General features: G+C 42.3%; 1 protein-coding gene across 1 annotated transcript; it reads left to right on the top strand.

Annotated features, from left to right (window-relative positions):
• Nucleotides 1–1,626: 1,626 nt before the first annotated feature.
• LOC124664868 lies at nucleotides 1,627–12,665 on the top strand. The gene is made up of 22 exons (XM_047202292.1): nucleotides 1,627–2,450; nucleotides 3,395–3,510; nucleotides 4,128–4,336; nucleotides 4,912–5,031; nucleotides 5,118–5,243; nucleotides 5,322–5,447; nucleotides 5,963–6,018; nucleotides 6,128–6,227; nucleotides 6,302–6,419; nucleotides 6,936–7,145; nucleotides 7,241–7,550; nucleotides 8,472–8,565; nucleotides 8,810–8,918; nucleotides 9,019–9,290; nucleotides 9,377–9,504; nucleotides 9,690–9,924; nucleotides 10,423–10,611; nucleotides 10,692–10,978; nucleotides 11,064–11,244; nucleotides 11,331–11,573; nucleotides 11,828–11,910; nucleotides 12,043–12,665. The coding sequence occupies exons 1-22, from the start codon at nucleotides 1,627–1,629 to the stop codon at nucleotides 12,188–12,190; spliced, it is 4,284 nt and encodes a 1,427-aa protein (XP_047058248.1). The 3' UTR covers nucleotides 12,191–12,665.
• The last annotated feature ends 1,928 nt before the right edge of the window (nucleotides 12,666–14,593 follow it).

Genomic DNA, 14,593 nt, shown 5'->3' with positions numbered 1-14,593 from the left:
TCGTGCGCTCCCTCCACTCTCTTCCCCTTCCACACTCACATCCATTACACACAGCTAGAAAGCAGAGAGAGAAATAATTCCAGGCAAGCAGCAGTAGGCCCTGTCATCGTGCAGGTGTTCTGAAGCTGGGTAAATCGCGTACCACCATCCCAAGGACTCTCCGCCCGATGGCCCCTACTTCTTCTCCCCCTCGTGAGGATCCCTCCTCCAAGGTACCGCCGAATAGGCAACAACACACACCCTCACCCCAAATCCCTAGCATCGCACCGCGAACCTTTGAAACCCTAACCTTCCAACCTCGTTGTTACACAACACCTTTGATGCGTTGCCTCATCTCTCTTGCAACCAAAAACATGGATAAGAAAACAATTCTGAAATGGTCAGAAATAAGATGGATATTCTTTTTGCGAAGGCTAAAAAATCCATATATTAACCAAGTTCAATATTACAAGATCATGGGTAACAAAAAGTATAAACATGTCCAAGGGGAATGTCGCCGTTTTCATTGACCAACACATGCCAATGGCGCCCCGTGAGACTCTAGGTTGATGGGGCACTTTCTCCGCAATGTGCCAAAGTTGGAGCCATATAGTTGTTAGATTGGGAAGTCATTGGACGTTGCGGGGAGACGCCAACCATCTGTATCATAAAATGTCTACATGAAAAAGAAGACAAAGGGTAGACAAGGAGACCAACCCCAAGTAACCAGAAAGAACTTGTTGATGAGACACGAACCCACCAATAGCATTGCAAACCACGGCGAGGGCATAATGGATGATGACTCTCCCACGCAGACCGAAGCATTAGATATGGGAAACCAAGCCGCCCCATGGATGAACACACGATGATACCAAAACCTAACAAACTAGATCAAGAGCCCCCACACCGAATGCGAAGATCCACGTTCTCCGGGGCCTCGCAGCGTCGAACCGACCAACGAAATCAACCGCCGATGATAAGGGTTGTGCTGCAACTAGGGTTTTCTTTTGGAGGACAAAGTTTCAAGTTTTTTCACTTGCATGAGAACCACCCAATTATTAAATGAAGATGCACTATAGTTTGGTTTAATGATGATATGAAGACAAGTCAATCTACAATACAAGCCCGACAAGAGAACTACTAGACCATGAAAGAATTATAATACTCCATCTCCAAGGCTTTCAGATTTAGAGAAATCTAAGACACTTATTTATGGATAGAGGTATTAGTACATGTCTAACACGATCCCATGCATGAAGTATTTCCTTGAAACCATAATAAGGAGAAAAGGTAAAAAAGGGAAAAGGACAAGTAAAAAAACAGCGGCTTCTGCACCACTTGTCTCTACCGCAGTCCACACACGCACAGAACCGAACCGCCACCTACACCTACTGTCGCGAATCTCAAAGCGCATCCCACCCCTCGTGCGCAGCGCATCCACTCTCTTCCCCTTCCACACTCCCCATCCATTACAGACAGCCAGAAAGGAAAGCAGAGAGAGAAATAAACCCAACTTGCCGCACCAAACCCAACCCACGACTCACGCCGCCGCCCTCATCCCCATCTCCGGCGACCGCCGCCCGCGCCGCCCAAACCCTAGGCCTGGACCTACCCCCACACCGCCTGGACTCTGATGCGTCCCACCCCATGGCCCCCCACCGCCCCCAGCTCCGCCTCCTCCCGCTGCTCCTCGCCGTCGCCCTCGGCCTCGGGACTGCCGCCCCCGCCCCGGACGCCTCAGATCGGGCGGACCCGGACCCGTACTCGATCCTAACCTGGCACGACTACTCCCCGCCGTCGCCGCCGCCCCCGCCGCCGGCGCCGGCGGCGCCGGCGGCGACCTGCGCCGACGACCTCCACGGGAAGGGCGACTTCAGCACCACCTGCGAGGTCTCCTCGGAGGTCAACCTCCACGGCGACATCTACATCGCCGGCACCGGCAGCCTGGTGCTCAACTCCGGGGCCGCGCTCACCTGCGAGCGCCCCGGGTGCGTGGTCTCCGCCAACCTCTCCGGCGAGGTGCGCATCGGCCGCGGCGTGCGCGTCGTGGCCGGGAAGGTCTCGCTCTCGGCCGCCAACATCACGATCGCCGACACGGTCGTCCTCAACGCCACGGGCCTCGCCGGCGACCCGCCCGACCGCACCAGCGGCGTCCCCACGGGCACGCACGGCGACGGCGGGGGCCACGGCGGCCGCGGCGCCAGCTGCTACGTCAAGGACGGGCAGACGCAGGAGGACTCGTGGGGCGGGGATGCATACGCGTGGTCCGACCTCGAGCACCCGTTTAGCTACGGGAGCAAAGGGGGCTCTACCAGTGTGGAGAAGGACTACGGCGGCGTTGGCGGTGGAATATTGTGGCTGTTCGCGACGGACCTGTTGATGAATGGTACAATGCTTGCTGATGGTGGGGATAGCAGCGAGAAGGGCGGGGGTGGCTCTGGCGGGAGCATCTTTATCAAGGCTGAGACTATGTGAGTCTCTGAAATGCTTTGATACTTCATCCTGATTCCTTTCTACTCATTAAACGGTCATACCAACATTTAAGCTAGTTATGTAATTGATTAACTTGAAGGATTGTAAACTGTTAGGTCCTGTTGGTTAGGAACTAGTTGGGACTTGAATATGATGGCAGTGTTTGTATTGCGAGCTATCTAGTTCAAGTGTGAGCTAAATACCAGCGTGCACACACCATTTACATCCATTCCAAGCAGGCCCTAGGAATGATGGCAGTGTTTGTAGTGTGATCATAACATGTTTTAATGATGCAGGATGTTAGCAACCACACTAAATTTATTTGTCTTTTAGGGTTGGGGTTGGTGAATTGAAATTTAAGACATACCCATAAGAGACGAAGATCTCATGGATTAATTTGAAGATTGGTAAACTGTTTCCAAATTGAAGACTATGACCAATCAACCATGAGCTGGTAGGTCCTGTTGATTACGAACTAGTTGGGCCTTGGGATGTAGTAGTACGTGTTATAACTTTCAAACTAATGTTGAAAGTTTGTTGCATTGCGATGCTATTAAATGGAAACTTAGTTTGGTTTACCATATAAATAATAATCATGGATTTTCTACATTATTCCATCAAGTGGATCTGAGGGTTATCATTTGCTCGATATTTATTGTATTCATCTAGCAAGGATTTTGTACTGATAGTAAGCTTCACATTAACACAATATATATGATCACGTTCTATACTAGTGACCAGTGAGGAACAAATCTTCAATCTATTGCAGTGCACCTAGCTTCTTTTATCACAAGTGTCATTTGAATTGAAGAATTTTGGTGTCTTTCCTTTCTTTGTTTAGTAATGTTATTCTGGATTTCTTGTGATTCCCTTGATTCTGTCTTTTCAGTATTCCAGTGAGTACTTGCAGGTTTTCCCTCTCTGATCTTTTTGTTGGTGACAGGCATGGCAGTGGCAAAATCAGTGCTTCTGGCGGCAACGGTTTGGCTGGGGGTGGCGGAGGACGGGTTTCGATTAACGTTTTCAGTAGGCATGATGACACCCAGACATTGGTTCATGGTAATTTTTTAAATCTGAATTTCTGATGCACATCTTTTCTTCACAGTTAATCACTTAATTCTTAACCTGCAACTTTTTTTTTTGGCTCTGTGACGGGCTGCTAGTACAAAGTTGAAGGTTGTACACATTTATAGTTGTATAGTCAAAATCTACCTTATTGTTCTGTTTCTATTTTGCCCACCCTGTTATTTTAATTTTTGGGTATATGAAGTTGCTTTCAAAACCTTGCCATGTTTTCATTTTTCTATAGGTGATTTATCAGGGGTATGAGCTCAGTTGGTCCTTATTTTTTTTATATTACATTCCTAAATTTTGGTTAATAATTTTGCATTTGTAAGAGATCTGATCACCTGTATGCTCTGCACTGTGGTCCTCAAATACAATAATACGTGTGTATTTTCTGTTCAGTCATAGAAACATGCTATGTTAGTACTTGTCTATTCCTTTTATACACTTACTCCGAGGTCTTATCATGTTTATTAGATGAAGTGAAGCTCCCAGTTTGAGTAATTTGAACTTCTTAAGTAACTTTCTTACTGATTTAGGGATGAATCTAGTGTCTAGACAACCTTATTGATTTATTTGTGTTTGCATTTAAAGTGTATCAACTTTGTCAGGTGGACGGAGTTCCGGCTGTCCGGATAATGCTGGAGCTGCTGGAACTCTTTACGATGCAGTACCTAAAAGTCTTGATGTTAGCAACAACAACATGAGTACACAGACTGATACTCTCCTGTTAGAGTTCCCAAATCAGCCACTATGGACAAACGTTAATATCAGGAATAAGGCCAAAGTTGCTGTTCCCTTGCTCTGGAGTCGTGTTCAGGTACACAAGGCATTGCGATGTTATAGTAATACTCCCTCTGTTCCAAATTAAATAATTAATTGACGCAGATTTGTGTCAATTAATTTGGAACGGAGGTAGTAGTTAATGTTCTACCAGTTATGGTGTCTTTAGTACAACACTTCCTTATTTAATCTTATTTTTCTTGGCATGGATCCGTTTAGTGTTGACCATAACAGCAAGTGGATTATCCAATGTATTATCTTTTTATCACAAATGCAATGCAGCTCTATACGGTATTTTGCAACCAAATGGAAGTACTAAGGTTTACATTTGTCATTATCCTCTGTGTTAATATCATGTGAAAAAAGGCACCCTAACATTTAAATTACAGAATGGCCATGTTGAAGTAGTGTTGAGAATCTGCATGTGCTGCGTTGCATTTTTTTAAACTCTTTTTCATGACTTTTATCCCGCATTCCCACAAATATATAATCCAAGTTGAGGTTTCTTTATAGTAAGACATTATCTATGGATTTTCTTTTTGTCTTAAAATGGCTCCATGCTTTTCCAAAGTGCTTGAAAAATAGTCTGGAACCAATTATTTATAATTTCAGGTCCAAGGGCAACTTAGCCTAAAATCTGGCGCTACTCTATCTTTTGGATTGACCCGTTATCCGTACTCGGAGTTTGAACTGATGGCCGAGGAGCTTCTTATGAGTGACTCAACAATCAAGGTAGTTTTATTGTTCTTCTTGTTTGCTGTCTTTCTGGTGCTATTTCACATGTGTCAATCTATACACTATTTTGAACTATTTTTCAGGTGTTCGGTGCGTTGAGAATGTCTGTGAAGATGCTCCTCATGTGGAACTCCAGAATGTCAATTAATGGTGGTGGAGCAGTAGTTGGATCTTCCTTACTGGATGCGAGCAATTTGATAGTTCTAAAGGTCCATTATTGGCCCATTCGCAATGACCGTTATTCCCTTTTGACGCTTTTATTTGACGCTTCTTGTATATTTTGCCAGGAATCATCTGTGATACATTCTACTGCTAATCTTGGAGTTCGCGGTCAAGGACTGCTGAATTTATCTGGAGATGGAGACATGATAGAGGCACCACGCCTTATTTTGTCACTGTTCTACAGCATACGCGTATGATAAATATCTCTGTGCACAACATGTTCTGTTTCTTTGTCTATAACTTTATTGAGTTATTTGTTTGTATATGCATGTTATTTTGGATGTTGACTTTTTAGCCAATCACTGTGGATTCTGGTTATAAGCAACCACCTATAAATTGTTTAATTTTTTGTTTTTTGTTTTTTGTGAAATATCCTTGTCATGATATTCAGCTGCAGGTGCGTACTTTTCTTTGATGCAGCTTGCATTTTTTGCATATCATATAGCCTTTGCAGTGTTTCCCTACTTTATCCAACCCAATATGCTGGATTTGAATTTTTGTAGTTATAGAGATGTCCTGATTAACATAGACTATGTTTCCACTCATTCAACTTGGATCCGAAAGTTAATTGTACTTTCGCGACGAGTCCTCTCTGCTGTCTAGTTTTCTCCTGTACATGATTTTGATTTTTAACTAAACTACACTTATTTGATGTTGCATAAGTTACTAACGCAAGAAGTACCCATAACGATTATTTATTTTGTAGGTTGGACCTGGCTCCATTTTACGGGGTCCACTTATAAATGGAAGTAACGGCGATGTGTAAATACTTCAACCTTCAACGTTTGCATTGAGATTTTATTTTGACATATTTCCAGCCCTGATTTTATTTTGCTTCTTAATGAGCTGTTTACTGTCATGCATCTATTAGGTCCCCAAAGCTGAACTGTGAAGACGAGAGCTGTCCTGTAGAAATAATTTATCCACCGGAAGATTGCAATCTGAATTCTTCACTGTCATTTACTCTTCAGGTACTGTTTCTGGTGTGATGTCTCTCAGGCTTCGTTGCTCTTAATGTAAAACTTACTACCACTCTCCTCTTTAGGTATGCCGTGTAGAAGATATTGATGTCTGGGGTCTCGTACAAGGCACTGTAGTTCATTTCAATAGGGCAAGAAGTGTTACCGTGCACACATCTGGCACCATCAGCGCAACAGGCTTGGGTAATGTGCTATCTTTCTTTTGTTTGCCAGAATATACAGTTGAGTTTTTTGTCCGCGATTATAGGAATTGTTTAATGTCGATGTCTAAGAGTGTATGCTTCCAAACATCTCTACTAGTAAAACTACATATATCAAAATTAATGTTTAAGATTCAGCCAGTTTAAGTATTCCAACCGGATAAGCAAAATGTAAGCTGTCTAAGTCTGAAATACCTCCTTCCCCCTTCCTGTTTTCCACGCTGTATATTATGTTTGCAGCTTCTTGATTGGCAAATCCAGTGGAACACACTGCTTAAAATTTCTCTGTTTAGTCTATACTTTGATAAGCTAGTGTAAACCCCTTTGTAGGAATCAGAAGAACTGTGTATTCCGTTCTTAATGTACTACTTCATGGTGACTTTATATCGGCATATGTTTTAAACTATTCTTTCATATCAAGATGATCTTTTTTTTGTTGTGTATAGTGCATGCGATTTTGGCATTTACTCTAAGACTTAAATTCCATTTCTAATTTCAGGATGCAAAAGTGGAATAGGACGGGGAAGATTGTCGAGTAGCGGCTTAAGTGGTGGTGGTGGACACGGTGGTAAAGGGGGAAGCGGTTTTGTTAATGGAAGCCGTGCTGAGGGTGGAACTACATATGGTAATGCTGATTTGCCTTGTGAACTTGGCAGTGGCAGTGGCAATGACACCACAGGGTCTTCCACAGCTGGCGGTGGTATAATAGGTAACACATATATCCATGATTGGCCCATATTTTGTCTTGGAAGCGCAGTATGTCTTAATAATTTGCCTCTTACATTTTCTGTAACTGCATTCCAGTGTTGGGTTCGTGGGAGTATTCTTTGCCAAGCCTCACGGTCTATGGTACACTAGAATCAGACGGTGGCAGTTCGATTGATGCTGTAACTAATGCCTCTATTGGACCTGGAGGTGGTTCTGGAGGTACAGTTCTTCTATTTGTGCGTTCATTGACCCTAGCAGAGAGCTCCGTCCTTTCAAGTGCTGGAGGCTTTGGAAGAGCTGGCAGTGGTGGTGGAGGAGGGGGAAGGATTCACTTTCATTGGTCTAACATTCCTACTGGAGATGAATATATTCCTGTTGCAGCTATTGAAGGATCAATACTTGCAAGGTCTGATGTGATCTTTTCTCTAATATCACTTCTAATTTTCTGGCTTTCTGGGTGGATTTGAAAAACTACGATATGGGTTACTCTGAATTTGCAGTATGTCTGGTAATTCAGGGCATACCATGATATTAGGAAATTTTATTATTTTCAGTTGTTCACATCCAATCTTGCAATCCCTGGAACATGTATTTGCCTACTCTTCATCTTTATTCTAATTTAATTATGGTAATGTCACGGAACAATAAGGCCAAAAAGCTGAATTAGAATTCAAGTTTGTAGTCCGTGTCGTATTTTTCTGAATATTTGAGTTTTGACTCCCTGCAGCCTCTTGACTTGAACAGTATGCAGTATGGATGACTCTTGTTTATAGACTTTTTATTTGCCTATGTATAACTCTAGATAATATTGACCATTTTGCAGAAAATAAGCTGTTATAATTAGTTTAGCTTGTTTCTAGGATGGTGCTTGAGATTTGAGTGCACTTCACTGTGAGCTTTGTGAGATTGATGGATATACTCTTGGTCTCTGTCAGTTGTAGAGATGTGTTAAGGGGTGCTATGTGGGTGCACACGTGTGATGGCGTTTGTACTGTATGCGTCCTTTGCAGTCGCAAAAGGAAGCATGTTTGTTGGTTTGGAGGTACTAGATATCAGAAATTTGATCCATCAGTTTTGGGACATATCAATTTGGGTGTGTTAAAATGAAATTCATGTATTGAAGTATTTTGATTTATCAAGGTGGATGTGTAATTGTGGTTTGTTTCATTATATGCTTACTATGATCAAATTCTGAAATTCATGGCTGAGTTGTGAACTTGTGATTGTGCATGATGCAATGCAATTTCAGTCGTGCACATTTCCTTTCACCACCAGTCACCAGCAGTTATATATATTGTTACTATGCTGACTATTTATTCTTGTACAGCGGAGGAATGAGCAATGGGCCAGGATTTCCTGGTGAGAATGGAACAGTTACAGGAAGAGCTTGCCCAAAAGGTCTTTATGGTACATTTTGCAAGGTAACATATGTCTTAAACATGATCCACCCCATGTCTTGTATTTATTTGCATCAACTTACTCGATTGTTCTGTATCATGATAGTATTATTTAAGTAGTTGGTTAGTTCTTATGTCCACCACTATAATTAGCAAGAACACTGCACATTCACATTTCTAGCTGTGTAGTGGTGGCTATATGTCTATGCCAACTGTAGTTTTGTCGTAGTTGCTACTTAATGCGGAGGTGCTTCTTTGAAAAATGCAGGAATGCCCTTTGGGAACATACAAGAATGTTACCGGATCTTCGAAATCTCTCTGCGTTGAATGCCCTTCAAGCGAACTTCCTAACCGTGCTGTGTACACAAGTGTGCGAGGTAATTCTTTCTATATCTATATTATGGTGTGATATATAGTGCAACCTAAACATAAGATCACACTGTTGCATTTTTGCTGAATATAGCTTATGTTTGACAGGTGGCGCTGCTGAAACTCCATGCCCGTACATATGTGTGTCAGATAGATATCGCATGCCTCACTGTTATACTGCTCTGGAAGAGTTAATATACACTTTTGGGGGACCTTGGTTATTCGGTCTACTTCTTTCAGGCCTTCTTATTTTGTTAGCTCTTGTTTTAAGTGTTGCTCGGATGAAATTTGTTGGCACTGACGAGTTACCTGGGCCAGCACCAACTCAACAGGGGTCGCAAATTGACCACTCCTTCCCTTTTCTGGAATCACTAAATGAGGTAATTTACAGATTGTGCTGCTCCAACTCATACTCAATTTAAATACCACATGAAGGCTGTTTTTACAGAAAACCAACATGTTGCAGGTCCTGGAAACTAATAGAGCTGAAGAATCGCATGGTCATGTACACAGGATGTATTTCATGGGCCCGAACACCTTCAGTGAACCTTGGCATCTCCCACACACCCCTCCAGAACAGATTACAGAGATTGTGTATGCATGCTTGTCTTTATGTAGTCCTAGCCACCCTTAAACATATTTAGCCCTTCTTGTCATTTTGTTCAATAGTATCCAGTGTTTTGCTGATTATCTGTTACAATTCAAGTACACCTTGGCTGTTGCATGCCCTATTGAAATGACACAACTGATGCTTATTTGTGCCGTATCTGATTTGTCAGGTACGAGGATGCATTTAATCGATTTGTCGATGAGATAAACACCCTTGCAGCTTATCAGTGGTGGGAAGGATCAGTTTACAGTATCCTCTGTATACTTGCGTACCCATTGGCTTGGTCATGGCAGCAGTGGCGTAGAAGAAAAAAATTACAAAGACTTCGCGAATTTGTCCGCTCTGAGTATGATCATTCATGCTTACGGTCTTGCCGTTCGCGTGCGCTTTATGAAGGTCTCAAGGTCTGTTCCTCTGCATTTCACTATATTTCTGAACAGCAAACTGTAGATGTTTGTGGGGTGATAGTATAAGCTTATCTTTGATCTTTTACTTTTGTAGTCTTAAGAATTATACCATCATAATGCTTTTTGTAAGAAAATTGAAGTGACTCGTCACTCGCACTTTGAAACTAGGGTTGGCATGCTTAACTACTGGCAACAAATTTACTCTTAAAGTAGTTATGATGGATAAATAGCCAAACATTGTTAACTTGAACATCGATTTTTAAAATAATCTATAAATCAGGAACATCCTGCATAATTTTAGTAATATCAACATGTATTAAATCATTAGAGAGTGATCCTTTTATAAACTGTGCGCCTTGAAATAGTCTGAACAGTTTGAAAGTACGTCAATTGTAGTGTTCTTTTTCTCTTTTCCAAACTCAAAGTTCATCATTTGGGCTAAAAGGAACGTGTTGTGATCGAAATTAAGACATCGCCTGTTTCTCCAATCTATAGGTGACTGCAACCCCAGATCTGATGTTGGGATATTTAGATTTCTTCCTTGGGGGTGATGAGAAAAGACCTGATCTTCCACCTAGACTTCGTCAAAGGTTTCCAATGTCCTTGATTTTTGGTGGTGATGGAAGTTACATGGCTCCATTTTCACTACATAGTGACAGTGTGCTCACTAGTCTTCTGAGCCAGGTATGATTTTAAGACCTTTCAAACTGTACCGTTCATGCTCCAAAGCTTTCCTTAGAGCCTGATATTATACCCCATTGCAGGCTGTACCTTCTTCGATATGGCACCGTCTTGTAGCTGGATTGAATGCTCAATTGCGTTTGGTACGACATGGAAATCTCAAAGTAACATTTCTTCCTGTCCTTAATTGGCTTGAAACCCATGCAAATCCGGCTTTGGCCGTGAACGGTGTCCGTGTCGATCTTGCCTGGTTCCAAGCTACAACATTAGGGTATTGCCAACTTGGCCTTGTCGTTTATGCTGTTGAAGGAGAACCAGTGACAGCTGAACTTGATGGTAGCCCTAGAATTAAAATTGAGCAGCATTCAGTGTGAGTTATTTTTTTGTTCGTCCTCAGCACATGTGACTTTCTTGTTAAGCTTCATTTATTCATAATGTTTTGTTGCATCATGCAGAGTGCAGGACATGCTTGCTGATGCTCAACTAAGCCACTCAAGGGTTAAGGATGCTCTTATGCGCAAGAGGATTACTGGTGGAATTCTAGATAGTAATACCTTAAGGACACTCAAAGACAGAAGGGATCTTCTGTATCCGTTTTCTCTTATCTTGCACAACACTAAACCAGTTGGGCATCAGGTTTTTCTATGCTACCACTTCAACTTATACAATTATTGACTGAATTATGATATTTTGCACTTACATAGTTCTGTTCTTAACTGCAGGATCTTGTTGGCTTAGTAATCTCAATATTACTTCTCGCGGATTTCAGCTTAGTGTTGCTGACATTTCTCCAGCTATATTCATACTCTATGGCTGATGTTCTCTTAGTCTTGTTTGTTCTTCCTCTTGGGATACTATCTCCTTTTCCTGCTGGAATAAATGCTCTTTTTAGTCATGGACCACGCCGCTCAGCAGGCCTTGCTCGCGTATATGCATTGTGGAACATTACTTCACTGGTCAATGTTGTAAGTACTCAAATATTGGAAGACTCTGCAATTGCATTTGCCACTATAATACTATCTGCAATAGTATATCTAGTACTTCCTCCAATCCATATTAATTGATGTTAAAGTGGATGTATCTACAATTAAAATATGTCTAGATACATCTATATTAGCATCAAGTAATATGAATCGGAGGGAGTATTATCTTTTGTATACCGGATTTCACTTCCATTATATCTCCATAGCCCATATAACCTTCTTCCATACATGTTCAGGTTGTGGCTTTGATATGCGGTTTCGTACACTATAAGTCGTCAACCAAAGCACATCCAAGCACGCAGCCATGGAACCTGGGAACGTAAGAATCATTTTCTCTGCTATAATTGCAAACATATATACTGTACATTTTTTTAGTTCAATTAGGCGCTCAACACATGTTTTGTCTACGTTTTCTTCACCCTCATTTCTTCACATTTGGAATCCTACACAGGGATGAAAGTGGCTGGTGGCTGTTTCCGACTGGACTCATCTTGTTGAAATGCATACAAGCAAGGCTTGTTGATTGGCATGTCAGTAATCTAGAGATACAAGACCGAGCTGTATACAGTAATGACCCGAGCATATTCTGGCAGTCATGACACTAGTGGTAACTGAGGTGCTTCTGGTAGCTTTTTACAACTCGACTTTTTGGGAGTTGATAAAAGAAAAGGAGTGGGGGCAGCACGGCCTTTCTTTATTGACCAGGCCAAAAGAAGCAACTGCAGTGGTTATAGATGCATACTTCCGCGCCCCTCGTTAATCACGTGCAGGCACGCAACCTGTGTTCTGTTGTATATATAAAAGGTGTTCTCGAATCCATTCTTTGTAGGATTTAGACACCATAGAGTTAAAAAGAAATACCCAAGCTAACTGAAGAAGAGGGGGAGGTGTGATTTGTTGTTGTTGCTGTCACTGTTCTTGCGACCTTGCCTCTTGTGTTGAGCTGGGCAAGGCCATCAGTGTGTAACTTTTGTTGTATCTAACTCTAAAACAGAAAACTAACATGCCTCATGATTTTCATTAACAAATAGCATGGTTGATATTATCATGATGACCCAACCATGGTCGACAAGACACTCGATGCACTGGTGGACATTTTAATGGCTTCGGATATGATATTGTACGTTGAGATTTCTTAGTTGTTTTTGACAGATGGCTCTGCCGCTCTTAGGTCTCAGAGCCCAGAAAAAAATATGATCAAGTACTTGTGTTGTTATGAATCATGGTTTTGGATACATGCTAACATCCTGGTTCTTCAATTTGGTACTGAATACCGATCTTCCATGAGCGAGAGAAGAGAGAAAAACCAATGAACCAAACCATGCTCTTGGATTCATCTTCTTCTTGTAAACTTTACTGTTTTTATAAGAAAAGAATTGAAAGAAGTCTAAATAAGCCCCATAATTATCTGGTTTTGGTCGTTAACTGGGGCACTTAACCTCCGTATGTTTGCAAAACCGGACAGAGAGCCCCCTCAGCCCGTGTAGGTGGTTTTCATCGATGCTTTCTGGTATGTGGAGACTGGGCAGTTGCCATGGTGGCAAAGTTAGGCTGGCTAGGTCCCCCACGAGGGTGACCTGGTTAGACTGAACCATGAACCAGTCTTGTCATGGGTGGGCTCGCCGTCCTTGCTCTCCATCGCAGCCGGGCAAACGATTCCTCATGGACGATCGGCGACATGGTGTGTTGATTGGAGTGTGGCGCCGACGAGCAGGTCAGCAGTCATGGGCGTACCAACAACACAGCGGCAGGACATAGCAGCACCGAGTGGTAGCATACCTGCTCAGAGAGGAGGCAATAGAAGATCTGTTTGGGACAGTGAGCTTGTTCATAAATTTGCTCACGGTAGTATAAAATTCAGTATACATTTGCTTACAACATTCAGAGCAAACGAACTCTGCTATTTCAAGACAAATGAAGCTCGTACATTACATTACTAATCTTCCTTTCAATGCCACCATCTTGATTGGGATCTAGCACAATATGTACAACATGATCTTGTCAATCTCAGCATCAGTAGCTAGACACACAAGGGTACATTGACATGCAGTAGCTTGCTTGCATCCTCAATTCACTAGCCCTCATGCTGTCCACGACTACTGCAGAGGAATACCGGAACGGCCGAGGGAACACCGGCGGAGGCGAATACGACTAGGAGCATGTGGTGGCTGGCACTTCGGCGACGGGGGCACGCAGCAGCGGGAGCATGAGCGGGCGGTGACAAGGGAGTCGAGGCGCGAACGGGGGCGACATCATTGGCCGACAGTGGGAGCCGGCGGCGAGCACGTCTTTGGATAGAGCATGCTGGCTGGAACGGCCGGGAGCATATCTTTGGATAGAGTTCGTAGATAGGGCGGCGACGGTCGGTTTTCCAGGGAGAGAAAGCACAAGGGGAATTTGGACTGAGCTAAACCATGCGATATTTTATGAGGTGTTTAATGCTTATAATTGTTGTTTAAATTAAAGAGCCGTGGATGCCTTTAGATCAGAAAGATGTTATGTTATTTACAGATTTATTTTGAATTTTTATTTACATGGCTAATTTCATTGAGTCAATAGACACAACCTAACCTATTATTTAAGGCTTATCGAAGGCGAGCATGTGTCTTCGGAAGCCAATTCACCGCATCTATCCTGCTCGTGGCGGTCCAAACATTTATTTGGCCCGTGTGATTTATTTATACTAGACTTTTGTACTTCTTTGTAATTTGTTTGAAAAGTACAGACTTAAGTACTTCTACTTAATCACATTTGTTTTGCCAAATATTAAGTATGTCATGCTTTATACATTACTAACATCTATCATTGAAAAATAAACACATACAATGCTGAATTATGATTGTGCCAATCTTGCAATAGAAGTTTTTTTTTTTAGACAATGTCACTTAAAAAATTTAAAAATATTTAATTAAATGTGGGGATAGTTAAAACACAACCGAATATTATGCCTCCATGGATTAATGTATGCACTTGCATAAACTACAGTTTAAATATGTATATGT

This window comes from Lolium rigidum, chromosome 6 (assembly GCF_022539505.1).
Source record: "Lolium rigidum isolate FL_2022 chromosome 6, APGP_CSIRO_Lrig_0.1, whole genome shotgun sequence".
NCBI lineage: Eukaryota > Viridiplantae > Streptophyta > Magnoliopsida > Poales > Poaceae > Lolium > Lolium rigidum.
The sequence above is the reverse complement of the archived record's forward strand: the minus strand, read 5'-3'. Positions and strand labels throughout refer to the sequence as shown.

Excerpts from the sequence above, each read along its gene's own strand:
- LOC124664868 (XM_047202292.1), top strand. The coding sequence starts at position 1,627 with ATGGCCCCCCACCGCCCCCAGCTCCGCCTCCTCCCGCTGCTCCTCGCC. Across the intron at positions 4,337-4,911 it reads TGCTCTGGAGTCGTGTTCAG|GTCCAAGGGCAACTTAGCCT; the intron begins GTACACAAGGCA and ends TTATAATTTCAG. Across the intron at positions 10,979-11,063 it reads AAAATTGAGCAGCATTCAGT|AGTGCAGGACATGCTTGCTG; the intron begins GTGAGTTATTTT and ends TGCATCATGCAG.